General features: G+C 41.7%; 1 protein-coding gene across 3 annotated transcripts in view; it reads right to left on the reverse strand.

Annotated features, from left to right (window-relative positions):
* Clspn (claspin) overlaps positions 1-15,018 on the reverse strand; it is a 33,810-nt gene extending 18,792 nt beyond the window's left edge. For 2 of the 3 annotated variants that reach the window (XM_076934194.1, XM_076934195.1), the window contains exons 1-9: positions 14,861-15,018; positions 13,434-13,542; positions 12,352-12,785; positions 10,674-10,835; positions 8,398-8,475; positions 7,524-7,596; positions 6,567-6,675; positions 5,820-6,388; positions 173-364 (exon numbers count right to left, since the gene is read on the reverse strand). In XM_076934194.1, coding sequence (XP_076790309.1) covers positions 173-364; positions 5,820-6,388; positions 6,567-6,675; positions 7,524-7,596; positions 8,398-8,475; positions 10,674-10,835; positions 12,352-12,785; positions 13,434-13,542; positions 14,861-14,884 — 1,750 coding nt within the window. In that variant the 5' untranslated portion in view covers positions 14,885-15,018. The remainder of the gene's footprint in view (positions 1-172; positions 365-5,819; positions 6,389-6,566; positions 6,676-7,523; positions 7,597-8,397; positions 8,476-10,673; positions 10,836-12,351; positions 12,786-13,433; positions 13,543-14,860) is intronic. The other variant, XM_076934197.1, reaches the window with a different exon arrangement.
* Between the last annotated feature and the right edge of the window lie 10,207 nt (positions 15,019-25,225).

Below are 25,225 nucleotides of genomic sequence, written 5' to 3' on the forward strand. Positions count from 1 at the left end.
CTTTTATAATTAGGTAAGTACTATTTTAAAAAATAAAGCTATCCTGCCCACCCTTATCTCTCTCAGTGCCACCTTCGAATCATCCTGAAAGCATGGTCCAATCTCTAAAGTCTCCAAGGAGAAAAGGTCCTATAACCTTTTATCATAGGCTTTTCATAGCAAAGGCAAATACCTGGTTTTGTGTGACTTGTTCCTTCCAGCTTCTCTGCTGCCAACGTGACAGGCACTACTTCTGCTTTTAGCTCCTCCTTCCCATCAGTGCCCAAGTCCTTCACGATGATGTTCACATTCACCGTCTGACGAGCCCTGGGACTGGCTGCTGGATTAGCGTGCCTCCAGAAACGCTGTTTCAAGGCTTCCAATTCTAAACCCAAATGTGAACCAATGTGTCAATGTGCCATGCCCATTCGAAGATTTCAGTTAAGAATGATAAGTTTTCCAACTTAACACCAGCAAGAAAAATAACAGAGAAACCAAACCCGCCTTGCTACTAAGATCTGCACAAAATTCGTGCGCTATAGTCTATAATTGTTCTCTCTCCGGTTTAAAAACCAGACTTTTAAAAGTAAAATTTTATTACTTATTTATTGTGTGTATGTAGGAAGGTATGCCATGGTCCTGTGTGGATGTCAGGAGACAAGCTTTATTCTTTCTTTCCATCTTGTGGGTACAGGGACACCAGGCCAACAGGCTTGATGACAAGTACTTTTATTCTCTGAGACTGTTGCAGCCCTCAGTTTCCTTTTTAGTATCAAATCAGTAGGGAAAAAAAAAAAAAAACTGCCTTCATTTCAGCTATTAAAAAGGTTAATTGGGCCAGGCAGTGGTGGCACACACCTTTAATCCCAGCACTTGGGAGGCGGAAGCAGGTGGATTTCCAAATTCAAGGCCAACCTGGTTTACACTGAGTTCCAGGACAGCCAGAGCTACACAGAGAAACCCTGTCTTGAAAAACCAAAAACAAGAAAAAAAAGAAAAAAAAAAAAAGTTAATTGGGACTAAAGAGACAGGTGGACTCTTTGAGTTTAAGGCCATGTTGGTCTACACAGCAAGTTCCAAGCCACCCAGTGCTACACAGTGAGACACTGTCTCAAAAACAGGTGTAATTTGGGGCTAGGGAGGTGGCTCAGCGGTTAGGAGCACTGGTTGTTCTTGCAGAGGACCTTGGTTTGTTTCAGTTCCCAGCACCCACATAGTAGCTAACAACTCCTGTAACATTTCAGGGGACCCAATGCTTTCTTTTGACCTCCAGGGGCTCCTGCACACACATGGTGCACACTCATAGACTCAGAAACATACACATAAAATGAAACAAATAATAACTTTTTTAAAAGAGGCAAGACTATTTTAAAAATATAAAATAAAGTTTATTTTTTTGCTGGGTCTTATTATTTTGTTTACTTTTTAGAGATGGGGTCTCACATTGCCCAGGCTCATCTTGAAGCATGGATCTTCCTGCCTCCTCTGTCTAAGAGCTGAGACTCTAAGTGCACACCATCACACCAGTCAACAGTCCATCTCTTAAAAACATGCACTCAAACCCATGTTATCTGCAGTTTGGTTATTGTCTACATGAGTTCTTTACTCTCCCTAGAGAAGGAAACAAAATCTTTTTGTTGTGCCTCTAACAATTACTAGCAGTAAAAACCCAACTCTAAAAGATGGTATAGCTACTTACAGACAAAAGAACAGTGAGAGAAAGCCTGCGCCTGCCTCCTATTAATAGTGACTCGGTAAAGTTGGAAGCAACAGGTGGACCAGCAGAGAGGGAACAGAAACAGGCATCACCATTGACGCTAATAAAATAAAACAGCTGAGTAGGAAGATCTCACCGAGGCCCTAAAATAACATCCAGGAAGTATCTTCATTCATGATAAGAGAATCTGACGACTCTCAAGCTCTCCATCCTGGAAGCAGGTGAGGCAGCCACTTTCCTTGCCTTCATTGCCTGACTCACCTATCCCTTACTCTCTTTCCCCCTGTCTTCCTAGTATCTCTCATCTCTTCAACAGCTCAAGTCTATGCCCGTAGCGCCGGTCCATATTCTCATTCCCACTTGGTTCACGTGCCTTCATAAAGAATGGAAATAACATATTTAAATCTACATTTTCTCATGGACATTTACTCTATGAGATAAAGAAATTGAGATATATCATTGTTTTCTTTCTTGTCTCAACTTCTTGAAATCTATTTTAAAAAGTTTTAATTACATACACGTGTGTATGTATGTGTGCCTGTGTATGTGCACATGACTACAGGTGCCCCTAGAGGCCTAAAGGCATCAGATCCCCTGGTGTTGGAGTTACAGGTGGATATGAGCCACCAGACGTGGGTGCAGGAACTGAACTTGGATCCTCTGTAAGAGCAGCATATGCTCTTTACTGAGCCATCTCTTCAACTCCTTTTTCTGTTTCTTTGGTTTTTGAAACAGAATCTTGACCATGTAGCCTTGGCTAGCCTAGAGTACTTGCTACTTAGCCCAGGGTAGCCTTGAACTTTCAATAATCCTGCTTCAGCCTTCTAAGTGCTAGATGCACTTCTAAGTGCACATGGTATCATGCCCAGCTCTCTAATTTTAATCTTAAATCCTTACAAGGCATCAACTATGCTAGTTATCAGCTTGAACTTTCTAAAATTAGTGAGTGAGCCATTTCCCTGCTTAAAACAAGATTTCAACAGTTCTTTACTAGAAAAAGCTCAGCTGAAGCTCGACCGCTCTAGCATGCACCAAAGCCCTTCTGGATCCAGGCTATCATCACTACCCCTACAACCTCGACATCCACCAGCCAGCACTCGTGCTTTCTATTATCTGTGTCTTTTGCAGTTGTCTCTACCAGAAAAGCTGTCTTTCCCCACTTGCTTTGGTATCTCCTCCTCAGGTTTCAGGACTCTGTGTAGCCAAACTTTTGTTACTTTGTGGGTTCCTTTTTCTTCCACCTTTCTCCACTCCTCTTCTTCTACCCTTTCAAGCCCCTAACACTAGGTAGGAGAGAATAAAGGACAGAGAGGAAAGGAGATGACACTGTTGTTAGGCTGCTTCCTGCTGATCGGGGCTGTCGAGTTCTTGGAGCAAGTTTGATCTTTACTACCATCAGGATATCTAATTTCTTCTTCTTGTTTCTTCTTCAAGAACAACTATTTAACAAACTGTAAGCAACACCAACCCACCACCACTTGGTGCTCTAGCATTTATACACCCTCTGAAGAGCCCCCAAAATTCCAAACGTCACAGTCACAGACACTATCTGCAGCAGGCGAAACCATGCCCCTGCTAGAGCATGAAGCAGCAGATCATGGTCAGCTGCTGTGGACAATCTGAAGCAGCCCCATATCCCATACCTGGGATTAAAATGAAAACACATTCTTATAATATTTCTGTGTTTTTAAAAAAAACCAAAATTCTCATTACAACTCTTTTTTTTAATTCCCCCTCTCTTTCTTTCCAAAATGTCCCCGAATCTCCAACCCAGGTAAGTGCCATGTGCTGTAGGGCTTCTATGCACCTTCTCCAGTGACACAGACTGCCCACTTTGCTTACCATCCAGTCTGATAATGGTCTGCTTGCCTATCTCTATTATATTTTCATTTCCTGAGAATAGGGATTGTGTCTTACTTGTACACATAGTATCCAACCAAATGCTAAATCAGTTTTCTGCATGAATAGACTACAAGGTAATGTATAGAATACAATAAAAAAGACTGATCTGAAAACTGAGCTTACATGTCAGTCATATTTAAAGGAAAAAACTATTTTTTTTTTTTTTTGAGTCAGGGTCTTGCTCTGTATCTCTGGCTGGCCTAGAACTCTCTATGTAGACCAAGCTAGCATTGGACTCCCAGAGATCAGCCTGCCTTTACCTCCCAAATGTTCAGATTAAAGGTGTAAGCTATCACACCCAGCTGGAAAGCGTGCTGAGTTAAAAGAAAGTGTGTATCATGTAGCAGGTATTATGCTAAGTTCTGTATAAGCTAAGTGTCATGCTGGAAAAATTACTCAAATCCCCAGCCTCAATTTCATTTTACAAAATAATCTCCCAGGGCTATAAGAATCAAGAAAGATAATAAAGAATCTACCAGTATTTAATATAGTAGGTCCTCAAAATGTTTTCCTCCTGTATCTCAGCCCAGAACATCCTTAGATAATTCCTAGAGTCACTTAGCAACAGGTTTCCTCAGTCCTGTGGGCAGCAGCTCCTTCTTGTCCTCTGCTGATGAATCTATGCTGTGTTACATAACCTGTAACTGTACATCTAGTTCCAATCAAACTCTCATCTTCTCCCAATATGTACTGTGCAGAGCCTTTTCTGTCCTTCCTAAAAATGTCATTCTTAGGCATGCTCGGAGTAAACACCTATAACTCCAGGACTTGGGAGGCAGAGGTGGAGGAATGCTGAAAGTTTGAGGCCAGCTTGATGTATACTACGAGTTCTAGGATAGTCAAGGTTACATACTGAAACCCTGACTCAAAAAAAAAAAAAAAAAGTTAAAAAATAAATAGTAAATATATCTCTAAAATATCCTTCTCTCACTTCTACAAAGTCTACAAAGTCCATCTATTCAACAAAGCCACCAAGCATATTTTATACACCAGACCCTGTGGCTGACACAGCACCTGCCAACAAGTTGTTGACTGGAACAGTCTTGATATAAACAATTTTAGTTACCACCATGTGAATGTTTCCTTATTCTATTTATTTGAATACATTATTTCAATATAACTTTAGTATAGCGCCTGAGCCATACAGTGTAATTTTCTTTTTTCTTTCTAAGATGGGTTGGAAAGAGCCCAGGCCTGAGTGCTGGCACATACCAAATCCTACCAGTATGACAGAGAGGCAGGAGGACTAGGAGTTTAAAGCTAGCCTGGACTACACAGAGAGGGCCTGTTTCAACAACTAAATACCTTATACTCAGTTAAACATTTTGTAATATATTCTAGGGAAGGAATGGGGTTCAACTGGCATAGTGCTCACCTAGCATGCATGAAGTCCTAGGTTCAATCCCCAGCACCCACCAACCAGGCATGCCTTCAATCCCAGGACTCAGAAGGTCAAGGTCATCCATGGCTATACAGTGAGTTTGAGACTAGCCAGAGAAACATGAGACATGAGAACGTCAGGGTCCCTGGAGTTGTAGTTATAGGTAGTTATGAGCTATCAGAAAAGCATGCTGGGACTCAAACTCCCTCTGGTCCTCTGGTAGAGTAACAACTGCTCTTAGCCAGTGAGCTATCTTCCCAGGTCTTACAGTGAAAGTACCATAAGTGAGGGATTGATATCTGATTTACCTGGGTGTGTGATAGAGTGCCTTGATTGTAAACAAAATTCTTACAAGGTGACCCTGCTCTTCCAGCCCAGAAAGGAGTAGAGCATCTTAAAAATGCAGCAGATAGTTTAGTATCTGTTGAGTGTGGGTTGGAGGAAGAAATTCAGTTTTGCAGACAATTTAAGTGGATCAAAGTGTTTCTCTCTGGCTATCAAAAATGGGAATGTTTTTATGAATGATTTAATAAAATCTGACACAGGGTCATAGAAAAATTTAGGTGTTTAAGTCAAAAAGGCAGAAATAAACTCCTAAATACCAAACAGCAGTATGCCTCCTCGGTATGTTAATTATCACCAGGTTTCCATTTGAAAAAAGACTTAAAAGATCATCCTGACATTCTGCCAACCTCATCTGAACAGGATTCTGCCCACTTCTAGTGCATCTAAAAGATGATCATGTGCACTCACTGGCTTCTCCCACGCTCCCCGTCTTCCACAGCACAAAAGTGGCAGGTAGGAACCACCCCAGAGAATCCTCCCTGTTTCAAGGGTTACCTCTGTTGGTTTCAGGCTCATCAAGTATCACAAAGGAGTCTTCATCAGCACCCAGCCGAGGCTGACTGGAAACATCCACTCCCAGCTGTCTAAGTCGGTCCACGGTGAATCGTCTCACCTTTTCAGGTGGGGCAGCTGCTGATTTAGTTTTCTGCTCAGGCATGTCAGTTTCTTCTGCTGTTTTCAGTTCTTTGCCCTCCAGGGAATGAGGGTCAGATTCTGTGAGTTCTCCAGCCTGCTGCCCCTTATGGTCTTTGATCCTGGAGATGGAGGGTTCCTGCTGTGACAAGGATCTGTCCCCTGGAGAAGAAGGTCTGTCATCACTGTGCTTCTCAGTCTCCTCAATTTCTAGCTCTCCTCGTCTTATCAGATCCTTCCCACAAGCCTCAGCTGATCCAGCAGTGATCCTGGCTTCTTCTGAGACCTCAGGGAGAATGTTAGTTTCCGTTGCAATTCCTGCCCCTGTTCTCTGCTCAGAAGAACCTTTGCTGGGGTCATCAGCATTCACTCCAGCTGCATCTGCTGTGTTTATGGTTTCCTTGTAATGACCCGACTGATACTTACATGACCTAGAAGAAGAGACATGAGCTAGAATTGAAAATTCTCGCAGTGAAACACTCTCATCTCTCAACACGGAATGAATGGTTTAAATCAGTTTTAAGGGACTAAGGAGTCTAAACTTTATACCAGATGCTACAAAGCTGAACATTCACTAAGACTGTAACCACAAGGAAAGTAGGTTCTTACTTCAGCAGGGCCATGGCACTGCCCTGGCAAGTGGGCCGGGGCTTACGTTTGAAGAAATCGTGAATAGTTTTACTCTCAGGCATATGATATGGAAGATTAAGTGCAGATTCTAAAAAAAATGGAACAAAACAAGGAAATACTCATGTGCATATTCTGAAATGTCACTTCATATTCAGTTAACCAAATAATATAAAACCAAGCTACCATGAGACAGAAAACAGTCCTATGTTTACCAAGGACAAGAGCCAAACACCAGCAAGCTCCTTAAAGATAACTGGCATTTGTGTTTCTTCTGTTATGAAACAAGGACATGCTGGGTGACACGGGCTGGCCTGGAACTTGCTGCATCATCCATATGGACCTCAAACTTTCAATCCTCCCAGCTTCAAACACCATTAGGGTCTTGGGCCAGATGCCAGGCAAAATAAATCAGAGTGCTTTTAACAAATATATATTCTTAGATCCCATTGCAGACCTATTGACTCAGAATCTTTTATATATCTCAAATAATTTCATGTATTACAAAACTTCCTACAGAGATCTGGATATGGTCAGTCCATAGACAACAGTTTCCTCTCTAGGAACTAGAACACTCATGTTCTGACAGAGGATCAGAGTTCAGTTCCCAGAACCCTTCTGACTTCTTTTGGCCTCTTTGGGCAATTACACTCACATATATACCACCCCACACATATACACATAACTTAAAATATTTTTAAAAACAGTTCTCCCTTTAGCTCTACCACAGTTCTACAAATTTTCTATTTATATTAATGGCCCAAGGGCTTGGGAACAAAGGACATTTATCAAGTTTAACTCTAAATTTCATATCACACTTGTGATATGAATTCACATTGTGAGTACTAGCAAACCAACTCCCCAACATCCAAGATGAGCTGACAAAAACCCACAAAACAAAACAAACCCCATCAGGATGCATCTCATGGTTTGTATTACCTCGGATTAGACGCTGAGTCTCACTATGTAGTTTTTTTAATGCTTCCTTACTTAACTTTGCTGCCTTTCTTTCCTTAAAAACAAAACAAAGTGAAACTACATTAATGGTGTTTTCCAGGAAAATATTTATTCCTGAAGAGTTGTTGTCTCCAAGAAAACAGGAAGAAGGAATAGGCATCAAACACTCAATACAAGAATAAAGAATATATTTATTAGCAAGTCTCAGAAAACAAATTTATCCTAACGAACGATATTTCTGTTCCTACTGTGTACAGAGAAACACCTTGGATAAGGAGATGGCTCCATGAGCACCTGCTTCTCTCTCAGAGGAGGAGGCTCAGTTCCCAACACCTATGTGGTGGCTCACAACCATCTATAACTCCAGGTCCAGGGGCTGTGATGCCTTTTCCTGGCCACTAGACACTGCATGCATATGGTATACATACATACATACATACATACATACATACATACATACAGGCAAAACACATGCGATACGCAGACATACATACTGGCAAAACACACATAAAAGGAAACGTGGTGCACACACACCATAAAGGTAAGACACATACACAAAAAATAGACACACATACAGACACATTCACAGGCAAAACACATGTGGTACGTACACACACACACACACACACGCAGGCAAAACACATACACGTAAAAATAAATACATGGTGCACAGACAGACATACAGACAGGTACATATACAGGCAAAACACATACATATAAAAATAAAGCAAATCTTTATAAAAGAAAGAAGTAAATAAAAAAGAAAGAAGAAAGACGTTGGTTACCAAGGAAATCAAGTAAGATACAATATCTACCTTGAGAAACACACTCTTCTGTGGGCAGGAGTCTGCCTTACCTTCCTCACACTGCCTTTGGGTAACTCATTTTCATCTTCTAATGAAAAGGTCTCACTCTCCAGAGATGGTTCCTTTTTCTAAAAAGATTGCAAATTGATTAAAGACAAAACCAAACTCAGATAAGATATTTTTCTCTTGTTGTTCAGGAGTAGAACTCAGGGCCTAGTACATGCTAGGCAAGTGTTCTGCCACTGAGATAAATCCCCAGGCCTCAACTTTCACTTGGAGATAGGGTTTCATTAAGTTTCCCAGACTGGTTTTGTACTTGCAATTCTCCTGCCTCCCAAGGATCTTGGATATTACAACCACCAGAGCTGGTAAAAATGATGTTCATACTACTTTACTCTTAAATTAATAATTACTGGATAATAAGTTTTTCTACTGTGCTAAAAATAAATAAAAAATAAAAAGGGGTTAGATACAAATGGAATTATAGCCCTAATTTTCCTGTTTATGTATTTCCTAAGAAGGAAAATGACCTCTAGGGAACTTCTCTTGGATTTTGCTTTTCCTTCAGCTCCTTCTCTGTGGAGTGTTTTGGAGCACTTTCTGTTGGCAGTGAAGTCCACAAAGCTTCCTGACTGGTGGATCTAGGAAACTTTAAAAAAAAAAAAAAAAAAAAAAAAAAAATCCCTCTCATATGGGCGCTGGAAATGTTAACTAGGATTATAAGAGCCCTTGTTTTCCCAGAGGACCTAATGCCTGTATCATAGTTCACAGAAGTTTATAACTCAACTTCCAGGGAATCCAATGCCCTCTTTTGGCTTCCCCATGCACTGAATGCATACAAGTATATACATACATGCAGCGTATTCACTCATACACATAAAATATAATCAAAAAAAAAAAAAAAAAAAGAAAAAGAAACACAGAGAGAAAATCCTTTCTGCTGGTTGATTTTTGTCAATTTGACACGAATGTAGACATATCGGGGAAGAGGGGACCTTGAGAAAAGGCCTCTGTAAGATTGGTCTGAGGACAAGTCTGTGTGGGTACTGTCTTATTAATGTTTAATGGAGGAGAAGCCCAGCCCACTGTGGAAGGTGCTATCCCTGGACAGATGGTCCCAACTTGTATAAAAAGGTAGGCTGCTCATGGAAAAGGGGGAAGGATTGAGAGCCCCAAAGGAGATAGGAACTGCACAGGAAGACCAACAGAGTCAACTAACGTTGACCCCTGAGGGCTTCCAGAGACTAACCAAAGAGCATACACAGGCTGGATCTAGCCCCCCACCCTGCACATATGTAACAGATGTCCAGCTCCATCTTCATGGGAGTCCCCCAACAACTGGAGTGGGAAATGTCCCTAAAGCTGTTGCCAGTCTATGGAATCCGCTCCTCTAACCAAGGTGCCTTGTCTGGCCTTAGTAGGAGAGGATGCTCCTAGCCCTGCAGAGACTTTATGTGGGAGAAATATCCAGGGGGGTCCTCTACCCTCTTAGAGGGAAGCAGGAGATGGGGGGAGGAACTGTTGGGGGGAGCTGGGAGGCAGCGATTGAGATGTAAAGTGAGTAAATAAATTAATGGTAAAAAAGAAAAAAAAAAAAAAAGGCAGGCGGAGCAAGATCTGTTAAGTAAGCAGCACTCCTCCATGGCTTCTGCTTCAGTTCTTGCCCTCACGTCTCTTCATGTTGGACTACAAAACTATAAGCTGAAATAAACCCTTTCCTCCCCAGCTTGCTTCTGGCCATGGTGTGTTTACTATAGCAATAGAAACCTAACTAAAATACTTTTTTGTTTAGGTTTTATTGTGTGTATATATAAATGCACGTTTGCTGGATTTGTTTATTTGTGCACTGGTATACACATGGAAGCCAGAGAAGGCTATCAGGTGTCCTACTCTCGTACCCTCCCCACTCTCCTACTCCCTTGGCACAGGGTTTCTTCACCAAGTCCTAGCAACCCAGTCCTGGACGACAGCTCATGACCACATGGCTTTGTGACCTTGGCTCTGAAGATTTGAACTTTGGTTCTCAGGCTTGCACAGCAAACCATCTTACCCACAGAACCAAGTACCAAGGACCAAGGCTCATTCCCAGCACCCACAAGACAGCTTACAACTATCTGTAACTCCTGTTCCAAGGAATTTAATGCCCTCTTCTGGCCTCCATGGGCACCATATGCACATGTGGCACACAGACATACATGCAAGCAAAACACCCACATACATAAAAATAAATATTTTAAAAATTAAGTTTAAAAACTGCAAGCTATAACAATAAAAGCAACAATGAAACAAAGACTGAAGCAGAGGGCTGGGTCGGCTCTTGACTTGCCTTGTGATTCTTCACCTTGTTTTTTACAGCAGCCCTTATTGACTCTAACGACTCTTCATCTTCCAGTGGAGAGTCATTTTCTTCCTCCAAACCTGTTTCAAAAAGATCACTATCTTCAAGGAGACAGCCACTGTCATTAAGCGGCCGGTCTGCATCACTTTCCTAGACAATAAAGAAAATGTACAATCAAGTCATTTTGAAGCCTAGCATCTCACAATAGCACATGGTAATTCGAAACAGAACAGAAAGTCCACCTTTCATTAACACACAACTGTCTTGCATCTAGAACATTCTCACTAACTTACACTTATCCTTTGAAACCCAAGCTGTAATTTTTATGTAACTACCCAATATTTACTTAGCAAACAGTAAAAATATCCTGAAAAGTCAATTAAATATTTATGGAGCAATTATTCTATAAAATGTGAGGATGGGCTAGAGAGATGGCTCAGTGCTTAAGAGCACTGACTGTTTTTCCAGAGATCCTGAGTTCAATTCCCAGCAACCACATGGTGGCTCACAACCATATGTAATGAAATCTGATGCCATCTTCTGGTGTGTCTGAAGAGAGCAACAGTGTACTCACATAAAATAAATAAATCTTTTTTAAAAAATCAAATAAAATTTGAAGATAATCTTTCTAGTTAACAAATGAACTTTTGGTGGTGGTGGCGTACGCCTTTAATCCCAGCACTTGGGAGGCAGAGGCAGGAGGATTTCTGAGTTCAAGGCCAGCCTGGTCTACAGAGTGAGTATCAGGACAGCCAGGACTATGCAGAGAAACACTGTCTCGAAAACCCCCAAAAAACCAACCAACCAAACAAACAAACAAAAAAATGAACTTTTGATTGATACATGTGTTTTTAAAAATTCTCCCCTCAAAGTCAGTTTCATCAGAGGAACAGTAACAAAGAATTACTACACAAACACACCAAGAAACCAGTACCCCATTTATTTGGAAATATCCTTAATGCATCTACAATGGCAAAGATCAATAATTGTAAACTACATAACCATCATTCTTTATGCAAAGCAGCCAATTTAAAGCTATATTTTGAGTACAGAAACAATTATCAGGAATTAAAACCTATGTTTCTAAAATACCAACCTACTTGAAAAATAAAAACTAATTATTTTTTGGAATGTACCTCAACAAGTAGATACATAAAATACTCATCCATACTCATGGGTATATTGTGCACCCATAAAAAAAAATAAAATAAAATTGTGTCATTTGCAGCAATGTTGATAGAATTAGAACATTATGTCAAGCTAGAAAGAGAAACATTATATGTTCTCACATGAGGAATTAAAAAGTTTATCTTGGGCTGTTTCCGAGAACCTGAGTTCTGTTCCCAGCACTCTCACTTGGTGGCTCCCAACTGCCTATAAGTCTAGTTCCAGAGGATCTAACACCTCTGATCTCCAAGGGCACCTACACTACACCATCCACATAGTGCACAGACATAAGCACAGACATATTAAAAAAAAAAAAAAAAAAGGGCTAGGCAGTAGTGGTGCATGCCTCTAATCCCAGCATTTGGGAGGCAGAGGCAGGCGGATCACTGTGAGTTCGAGGCCAGCCTGGTCTACAGAGTGAGTTCCAGGCCAGCCAAGGCGACATGGTGAGACCCTGATCAAAAATAACAATTACAAAGGTCAGAACACTTCAGCATACCTCACGTCTTGTTTCCTTCCTTTTCAGTCTCCTGATTTTCTCCATTGTTCTCTCCTCTTTCCTGAGTCTTCTCTTGGATTTTGCTTTTCCTTCAGTTCCTTCTCTGTGGAGTGTCTTGGAGAGCTTTTTGTTGATGGTGAAGTCCACAGAGCTTCCTGTGTGGTAGCTTGGCTCCAAGGAGGGAGTCTCTTGAGTCTCAAGACTCTCTTGACACAGAGTTCCCTCCATGTCACTCTCGTCACTGTCAGCCAGAGCTTTGGAAATGCTTCTGATCTGCTGACTCTTCCCTGAGTGTAAGTTCTCCTTATTCTCCTCTGTGCTATCATAGGTGGGTTTCTCCGGTGCATCATTTCTGTCCTCAGCCTCAGAATCGCTGTCATGTAACACGTTCCTGCTCTTCAGTTTCTTACTCACAAATATCTCTTCATCAGAATCTGGAGGAAAAGAAAGTACCCAGTCACCCAATGCTTTGTCCTTCTTCCTAGCTACTTAATATTTAATTATATTTAATTACACATGTGATATATCACCTTGTGGGATTACACAACTACCATTAAGAACTCACTGTAGTAAAGCATATCTAAAAATATATTTAAAAAAAAAAACCTTCTGTGGCAAAACCTCTCTTGCTAAGAAATGTAATTACATACATTTATAATGTGTAAAGTTGTTCTAATCATCCTGGCAGGTGTTAGAAATCCTGTTTTATAATAAATGTGTTTAACCAGGCAATGAAGTAACTATTAGACATTTTATCTATTTTTATCTAAAAAATAACATATTATTTATTCCTGTTATATAACAGGAATGGAAGTTCTTTAAAAATATATGTAAGTGGAATGGGATAGGGGTTTTTTAGGGAGGGGAAATGGGAAAAGGGGAGGACATCTAAAATGTAAATAAATAAAATATCCAATTAAAAAATATATATGTAAACACTATTATTTTTTATGTTATAAAGAAGAAAATAATTACTAAAGTTGGGGCACTAACAATAAGAAAATAATGAGATTAACTGAAATCACTCAAAGCCCAGGACCCCACACTCCATTCCTAAAATTAACATAACATATATTACAAACCTCTATCACTCAAGGGCTCGAGTGTTTCAAAGCTGCCCTGTCCACTGTCTACAGGACTGTCTGCTGCTTCTTGCGAAATGAGTTTTAGATCACTGCCTTCCAGGTTAACCTAGAAAATGAGAATAAACTTAGCATTAACAAGGAGATGGAGCTGAGTACACATGGGTGCACAAAGCGTGGTCTTGTCCAGCTGCAACTGGAAAGAACCACCAGGTTTTATGAAGGGATGACATTTAAAATCGTGGGCCAAAACCAAACAAACACAAACAATGACTAATTGCTACAGGAAACTAACTGAACAGCTCCATTTACTTTTATTAAGCTCGTTAATTGCACAAATTAGATTCACTTGGTTTTTCTTTTTTCCATCGAAAAGATCTTATTTATTTTATGTGTATAGATGTTTCATCTGCATATATGTCTGTGCACAATATTCAAGAGGTGCCTGTGGAGGTCAAAAGCGGGCATGAGACCGCCCCTCCCCCCCAGCTGTTGTTACAGTCATGATGTGGACACTGGGAATTAAACACATACTATTCTTCTAACGTTGCCTCCCTGTCTTCTGTCTCCTACTTTTATGTTTTGTTTCTTTGTCTCTTTCTTTAAGTAAGAGTCAGCGAAAGTGTGGCTTATGAAGTCAGCCACCTTTTGTAAATAATGTTACTGAAATTAAGGCTTTTTTTTTTTATCAGAGTGAGGCAAGAAGGCAGGTTGGTACACAATGAGATCTTGATTTTTTTAAGTCTGATATTTTGTTCAATATCTAATCATGAAAACTTCAATGTCAAAATAAGGCTTTCCTTTGGTGATTAGGTTTTCTGTTCCCAAGACAACTAACTATTTGGTGGTCCTAGTCCTGGCTCCAGAAAAAAAGAACACAGATCCCGGAAAAAGTTTTGTATAGCCAAATTCCACTAGTGAGCCATCAGCTAGTAGAAGGACGCTTCAAGCCAGACCAATGAAGTACTGTGGGCAAAGTCAGTGGGCCCACGCGCGACACCCTCAGAAGTCCCTTCCAGAACCAGAGTTCCAACTGTGTACAACCCTCACCCTGTGTTTAAATCCCACCCCACAACCTCCAGGCCAGACTGGCCAAGGCCTCTATTTTTTTCCTGGGGATGCTGTAAAAGGAGCTTGCGCGGCAGGAAACGCGCCAAAGAGCAGGGCGGGCTGCAGTGACAAGCTGAGGACCGGCTGGGCGGATAGCACAGCGCGCCGCCGAACCAGAAGCTGTGGGGACCGAGCGCGGGAAGCCAGATGGAGACCCTCAAAATAAAGAGGCACCTAGACCCAGTCCAGTGGCCTCGGAGCGGTGCACGCCGGGAATTGTAGTCCTCCCGGCTCGGTGCTGCGGCCCTGCTGGGTCGCCTGTCCCACCCGACCCTCAGGGAGAGGCCTCCACAGCCCGGATCAGAGCCTAAACTCACCTCAGAACCCACCTCGCCGGTCATGATTCCGGCCTTCCCACCGCGCGGCTCCAGGAGAACCTGTCCCCAGTAACCTCAACTGGCGGGCGACAGCTCCCGCCGTCTCCAGCTCAGCAGCGAAGTTCGAGCTTTCGCGCCCAGAAGTGGTACAGCGCTCAACCTCAATGGTTGCACCAATCCGAGGGAGGATTTTCCTCCGAGGCCCCACCCCTATCGCCCTGCCAATCAGGAAGCGCCTTCTGCCGGCCCGGCGAATGTAATTTGGGTTGGTTTGGCGGGTTGTAGCTGCTCTTGTCAACCAGATCTTGGAGTAGTTTTGGGGTGGCTGGGGGTTCTCCGGTGCGAAGAGGTCCGGCGCTATGACTTGGAACGAAGGTATTTTGCGAATGGTGTTCTTTAGACTTTTGACCGTTGTCTTAGTTCGATGGGTTGTACCGTATGTAATTAGAGGAGAGAAATTTCGATGCAGGAAGTGACCTGGGAAAAAGTCCCCAGGTATCTGGGCGTGTCCCACACCTGAATTTTTGCTGAGGGAGTCTGAGACCCCATTGGAGGCTTTCTCCATCAGTTCATCCCTGGAGCAATCCTAACCTACAGAGTTAATGTTTTTACCTCCTTGGGTCGATTCTCTGTCCTTTCTTTCCCGTGTTCCATAAGCAGGCAAAACTGATCTCTCTGGACTGCCTTGCCTTTTGTCTTCTGTATGGTCAAGCCAGTGGTAAAACTCTTTACAAACGTATTGTAAAGAGATCAGTTGGCACAGGGAAAGAAAATATCTGAGTATTTATTATCCTCCGCCCACCCAACCCCCTACCCTTCACCTATTCTGGTATGGTGACCAACTCCTTTCCCAGGTTTAGCATGGGAAGCCTCACATCCCTAGAACCTCCTCAGAGGATATCGGGGATGACGGTCACCTCTGACACTGGCCTCCCCTTTAAAGTTTCCAACCTTATCTGAATACACAATCAGATAAAAAGCCAGCTGCATTTCTTCACGTCTCAGCCAACTTCTACACTCCTAAGGGTCTCGAGCTGGGGGTGTAGCTCAGTAGTAGAGCTGTTGCTTGGCTTTTGTGAGGCCCTCCCTGGTAGTAATCTCCAGGCTTCCAATAAATACAAAAAGAGTCCCATCCTTATATTTCACCTTTTTTAAAAAAAAAAAACAAAAAACTGTTTTACTATGACCATATAATCAATGATTCGTAAATATGCATCTATCTGTAGCACTTCCTCCAGCATTTGGAGAACCGACTTTTATTGGCCATACAGTTTGTGACAGAAACAATGGGCAGAATTTTATAATCATCATTTTCTTAATCTTCAGAGTAAGCCTGTAAGGGAAGTAAGTGATATGGTCATCTCCATTTTAGCAAATGAGAAGAACAGACTTTTAAAAAGCTAGAAACTGTGGGATCCCATTGTCACCTGATTTCGGGGCTCACAGAAGCATCCTCCAAAATTCCCCTTCTCCTGTTCTGTTACCCCAATTACACTTCTGCCTAAAAAAAAAAAAATATTTCCAAGGGCTGGAGCAAGGTTAAGATCACTGGCTGCTTTTCCGGAGGACCCTGGTTCAATTCCTATCACCAACATGGTCACTCACAACTATTTGTAACTCCAGTTCCAGGGGATCTGATACCCTTTTTTGGCCTCCATGGGTAACAGGCACGAATGTGGAAAACAGACATACATTCACGCAAAACACCCATATGCACCAAAGTAAGTAAAAATTACTTTCATCTGTTAGTCTATACTCAAATTTGGCACTTTGGATTTTGACATAGCACACAGAATCAATATTTACAAATCAGTTCTAGGCCAGAAAGATGGATCAGCAGGTGAAGGTACTTGTTGCAGAAGTCTCTACCACCCTAAAGCCTAGGCTAGTTCTATCCCTAGTACTCACAGTGGAAGGGAAGAAGTGATTCCTCCAAGTTATCCTCTGACTTTCACACATATGTCAAATGCAGCTCCAGCATATGTCAGATACACACACACACACACACACACACACACACACACACACACACAAATAAATAAATAAATAAATATTTTGAGATTACAAGTACATGAGAAAAATGGAACTTAACACATTCATGGCATTTTCTAGTGTTCTGTTATGATTTGTTCCATGGAAATGAACAAACACACATACTCAAGATTAAGAAAAGTTTGAAGAGACGCCTAAATTCTCTTTTTGACTCTTTTGGTTTGTGGCTGCCATGCTGAGAATCAAAGCCAGGGCCTCATCTATGCTAAATAAATGCTCTCCCTTCCTGCTATGTCTCTAGTTTTTTCTTATTTTTATGAAAGAGAGCCTATCACATTACAGTTTTACTACAATTCTGTAGAGTGTATGAACTGGTTTAATTTAAAGGCCTAGGCCTGTGACACCTCATTTACGGAGAAGGACTGCCACCCAGTGGTAGGTTTCAGTAATGTTAGTCTACTTTTTTTTTTTTTTTCTTTTGACCTAACTTCCCCTCACCACCACACGCACTTATTTTTTTTTTTTTTTTTTTTTTTTAATTGGGTGAAGGGTGGACATGCCCTGGCCCATGTGGGGGACAACCTGTAGGAATCAGTATTCTTCTTCTGGCATGTGGGGTCTGGGACTCGAACCCTCTGAAGCTGGAGTTACGAGTGACTGTAAATGTCCAGGCAGAAGTAAGAGCAGCAAGCGCTCTTAGCCTCTAAGCCATCTTTTCAGCATCTTTCCCATTCCTTCACTCTTCTTCTTATCTGAAGCCACATACAGAAGGCTTGGGTTGTGTTTGAGTAGGAGAGGCTCTGTAAGATTGTTCGAAGAGTTATTCAAACTGGTCTTTCGTAGAATGAAGTATCACCATGCACTAAACTTCCAAAAAATTTTTCATAATTTAATTTCAAACAACTTTAAAGCTTTTACAGAATATCCTTTGAGGCCACATCTGGCTTTCTTAACACAATTATCTCCTAATTCTTTAAAAAAAAAGAAAAAAGAAAAGAAGGAAGGAAAAAAGAAGAGAAAAGAAAAGAAAAAAAGAAAGAGCTGGAGAGATGGCTCAGCAGTTAAGATCACTGACTGTTCTTCCAGAGGTCCTGAGTTCAAATTCCAGCAACCACATGGTGGCTCAGAACCATTTTTAATGGGATCTGATGCCCTCTTCTGGCGTGTCTGAAGACAGCAACAGTGTGCTCATATGCCTAAAATAAATAAATAAATATTTTTTAAAAAAGTCATGCGAGACCTGAAACATAGAGTAGGTGCTTAATTGTTGAATGAATGATCAAAATATCATACAAAAAGCAAAAAATGAGCAGGGCCTTTCTCCAAGGTAAATCAACATACAAACTGGCTGTTTTCTATGTAGAGGCTCCTGTGCCACAACTTTGTCCAACCTAAAATACTTATAAAAGAGTCACCTGTTCATTCAATAGCACCTATTTTAAGCCTACGATAGACATGAAGCATGCAAAGACACATAAGAATCAGTGTGTTCTCAGAGAGCCTCCCACTGCCAGTTGGAGACAGGCGCGAGCAAGCAAGTATATGCAATATGTAAATGTGTGCAAGAAATTGTGGAGAGCTGGAGGGAGAAGCAACTATAGCTGGCGACAGACTATGGCTGGGGCAAGTCAGGGAAAATGACTCACTCACTGAATTTCCAAGATGAATTAATCCCTCCGGCTGGCACAGAAAGCATTTCATGTATGTGCAGGGGCTTGATAAAGCATGTTGTGTTTGGGGAACTGAAAGTAGGTCACTATGGCTTGAGCACAGGGTGTGGATGTGGGGTTGGAGGAGGGACCAAAATGAAGGCTGCTAGTTACACAAGGAACAAAATGTCTGGAATGTTCTACTCTGAATGTAAACAGAATAAGCGGGGCAGTTGAGGAGTCGGGGGTAGACATGGTTAAGAAGAGTGATATAGTCATATATATATATATATATATATATATATATATATATATATATATATATATGAAAGATTACTCTAGCAGTGTGTGAAAGGTGAATTGAAAGGGGATTAACAAGAGGCAGAGAGACCAGTTGTCTCTGGGAGATTATGGGAACTTGAACTAGGTCAATGATAGCAACCATGGAAGAGAGATGGACTGGAAAAAAGAGGCAGAATCGATAGTGCTTGTTGGATGTTTAACTTTGAGGGGTGAGAGTCGGGGTGACTCCAGTAACAGACCATAGTACTACCCATCAAAACTTAGAAATGAATGTCACCAAGTAAAACTTTGCTCACAGGGGCTGGAGAGATGTCTCAGCAGTTAAGAGCACTGGCTGTCTTCTAGAGATCCTGAATTCCATTCCCAGCAACCACATGATGGCTCACAACCATCTGTAATGGGATCTAATGCCCTCTTCTGGGGTGTCTGAAGACAGCTACAGTGTACTCATTTACATAAAATAAATTTAAAAAGCTTTTTAAAAATTTGCTTATCACTCAGGAGGTCTATGGGAGGAAGATTGTGGGTCTGAGGCCAGGGGAGGAGGGGAAATAGAGACAGAAGGACAGAGAAAGCAAAGGAGGATTTGAAACATAGCTCCGGGCACTAGAATGCTTGCCGAGCAAGCCCAAGGCCACAGAAACGGGATGGTGCACACATCTGTTATCCTAGCACCAAGAAGAGCCTAACTCAGCAGCTTTTTGAGCCCTACTCACTTATTGCCTCCACTAATCCATTTCTTCCCTTGTTCCCTATCCAAGAGCACATATAACAGAAGTTCCTGTGCTCCAGATGGATTCAGCTTTCTCTGGTGTTTTTATATCAGGACAAAGATTTATTGAGACATTAGTATCCTGAGCACTCGATCGACTAATATTTATTAGTCTGGGCTTGAGAGAGGGCTTAGCAGTTAAGAGCGCATGCTGCCCTTGTAGAACAGAATTCAGTCCCCAGCTCCTACATCAGGTGGCACATAACTCCAGTTTTAGGTGATCTGACACTCTCTTTTGTCTTCCAAGGGCACCTGCATACACACACACACACACACACACACACACAGAGAGAGAGAGAGAGAGAGAGAGAGAGAGAGAGAGAGAGAGAGAGAGACTACAGCTTTTAAATGTAAATATGTATATAGGTCACATATTCTATACATATTCATATATAATGTATATAATAGCTAATCATATAAGTCTTAACCAATGTAGGGAGACTTATCTAGGTATATATGCTTGAGGAAAAGGATTTTACCACAGAAGGAAGAGGGGTGCTGGTCCATTTGTACCTCCCGTTCAATTTTAGCACCTATAGGTTGATTAATGCCTGAGCCCTTTCAGATATGTAAGATAGCCAAAGTCTAACTTGAAAGTTATAGCTAGCAAGGGGTAGATCCTACTGGACAGACTAATGTTGTGCCCACCATCGGCCCAAAGGATGGTTTTACTAGAGGATCAACCAGAAATTTCTCATGCCTGTCATCATGATGCAGACGTGGCTGGCCTTTGGTTGGGGGGTGGGGGGTGGGACAAGTTTGTGAAATGTCAGTGAGAAACATTCAAATAGGCAAAGAGGAAGAGGAGAGGGATAATTTAGGCAGGGAAAGTAGAATGAGCAAAGGCGTGGAGGTAGGAAGGAGCCAGAGGTTTAAGGAACTATTCAAGGAGTGAGAAGAGTGGGTGATTATGATGGGGAAGGACACAGCGAATGAGACAGAAAGGTTAAATCCAACTCACTAGCACTCTGCAGTGCTGTTGGAACCTGAACATCTGCTAGAACCAACTCGCCTTTATTGTGGATGGAATTCACACACAACTCTGTAGATTATGGAACATCCAATGGGCGGGGCCACGGTGGATGTTTTTGGATCATCCAGACTCAGCCCCCAGATGAATGAACAAAACAAAACACGAAAGAGAGAGAGAAAGAGAGGGAGAGAGAGAGAGAGAGGGAGAGAGAGAGAGAGAGAGAGAAATCAGCTTGTCCTCTTTCATCACATAACAGAACTCCAGAGAAAGTGTTATCATTTCTAGCATTTGTTTAAATAGTATAATACATTACACACAACATAAAACATCACATATTTATACATGTTTTTGTATATGTGCAAATCATAAGTGTTTTAATGTACATTAAAATTTGACATATATGTGGGTTAACTATTTTTAATACTCCAGGGCCATATTTAACATTTGAAGATTCTAGTAAGAACTATACACATGGCAGAATGTGTGTCTAGCATTCACGAAGCCCTGGATTCAATTCTCAGCAACACATAAAGCCAGGTGTGGTGGTGGATGCCTGTAATCACAGAACATGGGAAGTGGAGGCTGGAGGGAGGATCCAACAGCCTGGCCTCTATGAAACCTAGTCTCAAAAAAGAAAAAAGAAGAGAGAGAGAGAGAGAGAGAGAGAGAGAGAGAGAGAGAGAGAGAGAGAGAGAGAGAGGAAAACAGGAAGGAAATGCTTTTACACTCTAGGAGTGGTTAGACATATCTGAGAAATTCCAAGCCTAAGCCTGCATTCCAGTAGCAATGAAAAGATCTTTCCTTCCAGTCATTGCTACAAAGTCCTTAAATGTGTCTCAGCATCGGCCAGAGTTTTTCCTGAGTGAAATGGATGGAAAGAAGTTGTGTGATTTTGTTCAAAGCATTGCTCTTTACAACTTTCTCCACGCTTGAATGTTTGGAAAGAAGAATCTAGTGAGCCCAGAAATTAGATTCTCCAGAGAGATGTATAGACTAGCTCTTTATTCAGGCCTTTGCCCCCCTTTCAGCCAAGAATCCTCTTTGCTATTTCTAATCCAAGATGAATCCTGTCACAATGTCTTATTTACCTAAAGTAAGGCTTGCGTGAAAGGTTTTTGACAGAGTACGTAAAATGCCTGTGGTGGTTTGCGTATGCTTAGCCCAGGGGAAGTGGATTAGGAGGTGTGGCCTTGTTGGAATAGGCGTGGCCTTGTTGGAATAGGTGTGGCCTGTTGGAAGAAGTGTGTCCCTGTGTAGTGGGCTTTAGGGCTCCTATGCTCAGGCTGTACACAGTGCAGAGAAGAGAGCTTCTTCCTAGCTGTCTGCTAGAGCAAATCTCCTTCAGTCTGCCTTTGGATCAAGATACAGAAGTCTTGGCTCCTTCTGAACCATGTCTGCCTGCATGCTGCCATGCTTCCCACCATAATGATAATGGACTGAACCTCTGAATCTGTAAGGCAGCCCCAGTTAAATTCTTGCCCTTATAAGAATTGCCTTGGTCATGGTGTCTCTTCACATCAATGAAACCCTAAGACAATGACCAAGAGCTGAGACTTTATTGAGCGTACGAATTGTATGAATGATTTTACCTGATTGTGAATAAGTATTTGAATCTGTGTCAGTTTCAGTCTGAGATTTGGTGTCACCATAACACATGACCTGGTAGTAAGATGGAAGAACATGGAACCTATCTCTCCATGTTGAGGTGATGTCTGCCCTCCACTTTTGCAACAATAAAATCCAGCCCGATAATAAATTCATATAATATATTTGCATAAGATTAATAGTGATCAAATTGGTTTGAATCAACTTGAAACAGAAGATAGCTTAATTCACATAACAAGTTGGATCTCAGTGGCATTAAATGCCCAACCAAATTAAACCCATCTGACCAAAGAGAAGTCAGGTTGAGTCAAGTTGAATAATGCAACATTTTATGAAGTTGAATTTGCTTCAGTCTGGAGAATGGGTCAGAAAAAAACACACTGGATCCAGGGACATGGGAGAGGAAAATGTCACTGTGATAGACCCAGGTAAAGCAGCCCAGGTAAAGGTGCACTGGGACAAGGCAGGCACCAGCATCAGAGACATCCTTATCCAGATGCCAGATCTACCACTCAGCCGTGCAACTGAAGAGAAGTTGTTTTTCTTTTCTTGGATTTAACATGCATGCATGTGTGAGCATGCATACACATACTATTATTATATATTATTAATATGTAATATATTAATATATAAGATTATAATATATAACAGTGGATATAATATTAATATATAATAATAGTATGTTGGTACAGATTAAGTTCTGTAACTCACTGATTGGTAATGTGGCAAATAGAAAATTAACGTCAGTTCCCTCAGCCACCATCACCATTGTACAATGCTATGGTGGTGTGAAAGCTGAAATGAGTGTAGAGTCTGGCCATTCCTCTGTCACTGAACATTACAAGAAATGCTTGGTTAAAACTTGCTCCAATGCTCTTGCTCTTCTCTCATGGCAAAGTCATGTTAACAATGCATAGTTATGCTGGAAGTAGAGAGGATAAGTAAGATGTTGTCTGCTTTCAGAGAACTCCTGTGTTATTGTTCTGGGCCAATGTCTAGCCCCCATTCTGAGTTAAAACTAGCTTTCTGAATAGTGTAGCATCAAATTCAGCTGCTTTGTTTCTGCAGCGCTGAAGATCAAACCCAGGGCCTCATACATGCTAGACAAACCATGCTACCACTGAACTCTGTTCTCAGACACACCCCACCTCCAGATTCAATTGTCATCACTATTTTATTTTTTTTATTTTGTATGTATGAGTAAATATCTTGGCTGCATATATGTCTGTACACTCCTTGTGTGCCCGGTGCCAGCAGAGGTCAGAAGAGGGCATCAGATTCTCTAGAACTGGAGTTACAAATAGTTGTAAGTTGCCATGTGGGTGCTGGGAACCCACCCAGGTCCTCTGGAAGAGCAGCCAGTGCTCTTAAACACTGAACCATCTGGTTTTGATTTTTCAGTAGTTAGGCGAAAATATGTCTAGGTATGATTTCATACATGCTTATCTTGCCTAGGGTTTTCTTGGCTTCTTGGATCTGAGTATTTTTTTTTGTTTGTTTGTTTCATTTGTTTTGGGGAAATGCATGTTAGGCTTAGGTTTGTCTCCTTTGTGCTTTGATGTCTGTCTGTCTGTGTGTTTGTCTATCTGTCTGTCTGTCTGTCTGACTCTCTCTCTTGTGTGTGTGTGTGTGTGTGTGTGTGTGTGTAGGAAAGAGAGAGAGAGAGAGAGAGAGAGAGAGAGAGAGAGAGAGAGAGAGAGAGAGAGAGAGAATGAATAGAGGTCATCATACAGTCTCTTCCTCAATTACTCCCTACCTTATATTTTTAGTCAGGGTCCCTTGTTGAGCCCGGAGCTCACCGGTTTGGCTAGACTAGCTGGCCAGGCAGCCCAGGGGTCCCCTGTGTCTGCCTCCTGAAAGCTAGGATGTCGTGCATACACCATGGTATCTATCTTTTCACACAGGTGCTGCAGATACAAATTCATGTCCTCATGCTGTAAGGCAAGTGTTTTACCAACTGAGTCATCTTCTCTGTCCCTGCCTTGTTTTTTTTTGTTTTTTTGTTTGTTTGTTTTGTTTGTGTTTTTTTGCAGCAAACTGGAGACGATGGTAATAACTACATCATAGCATCATTGAAGATTATATAGTTAGTATGCAATTACTTTATTTTACAAGTTGATATTAAGTATTTAGAGCTGGGTATGGTGGCACATAATCTGCGCACTCAGGAGATGGAGGCAGGAGAATTGGGAGTTCAAGGTCATGCTCAGCTTCGTACCCACTTTGAAGCCATCATAGGCTATGTGAAACCCTGTTCTAAGAAAACAAAAACCAGCCGGGCGCTCGCCTTTAATCCTAGCACTTGGGAGGCAGAGGCAGGCGGATTTCTGAGTTTGAGGCCAGCCTGGTCTACAGAGTGAGTTCCAGGACAGCCAGGGCTACACAGAGAAACCCTGTCTCCAAAACCAAAAAAAAAAAAGAAAACAAAAACCAGTGCAACAGGGTATGTAGCTCAGTTGGTAGAGTGCCTGCCTATCATACACAAGTCACCATGTTCAAAACCTCAGTACACCTTAAAAAAAAATCTGAAAAGGCCTGGTAGGTTGAGCCATTGAGCATGCATGTTAACTGGGGAGTGGGAAACAGAGACAAGTAAATCCAGACCAGTGAAAGGCTCTTTAAAAGCAAGATGAACATCTCCTGAGAAACAATACTCGAGGTTGCCCTCTGGCCTCCATATGCGCATGTGATTGTACAAGCAGGGTACTTGCACATGTGTGTGCACACACATACACATTAAGTACTTAGTACTGTTTTACAACGAAAGCGTTTTCAGGTATTCTTAGCATCAGCTTTGTAAGAAACACTAGGATTGGATGGCACATTCTGGGGACCCCTCTGTGCTATAGAGACCCTATTCTGTTCAGTAAAATCTTGCTTGCTTGTCCTTTAGAGAGGGAGGGAAGAAGGGAGAGAGAGAGATACGGAAAGAAACTAGTACAAATTTGTGAACAAAATCACCCTTACCCATGCCACAAGGATGCACTCGGTCCAAAGTGCATCCTAATTTTTGAGGACTTAATATAGTTGTGCATATTGTTCAACATTAAGTACCATGTGACACACAAGGC

This window comes from Arvicanthis niloticus, chromosome 5 (assembly GCF_011762505.2).
Source record: "Arvicanthis niloticus isolate mArvNil1 chromosome 5, mArvNil1.pat.X, whole genome shotgun sequence".
Classification (NCBI taxonomy): domain Eukaryota; kingdom Metazoa; phylum Chordata; class Mammalia; order Rodentia; family Muridae; genus Arvicanthis; species Arvicanthis niloticus.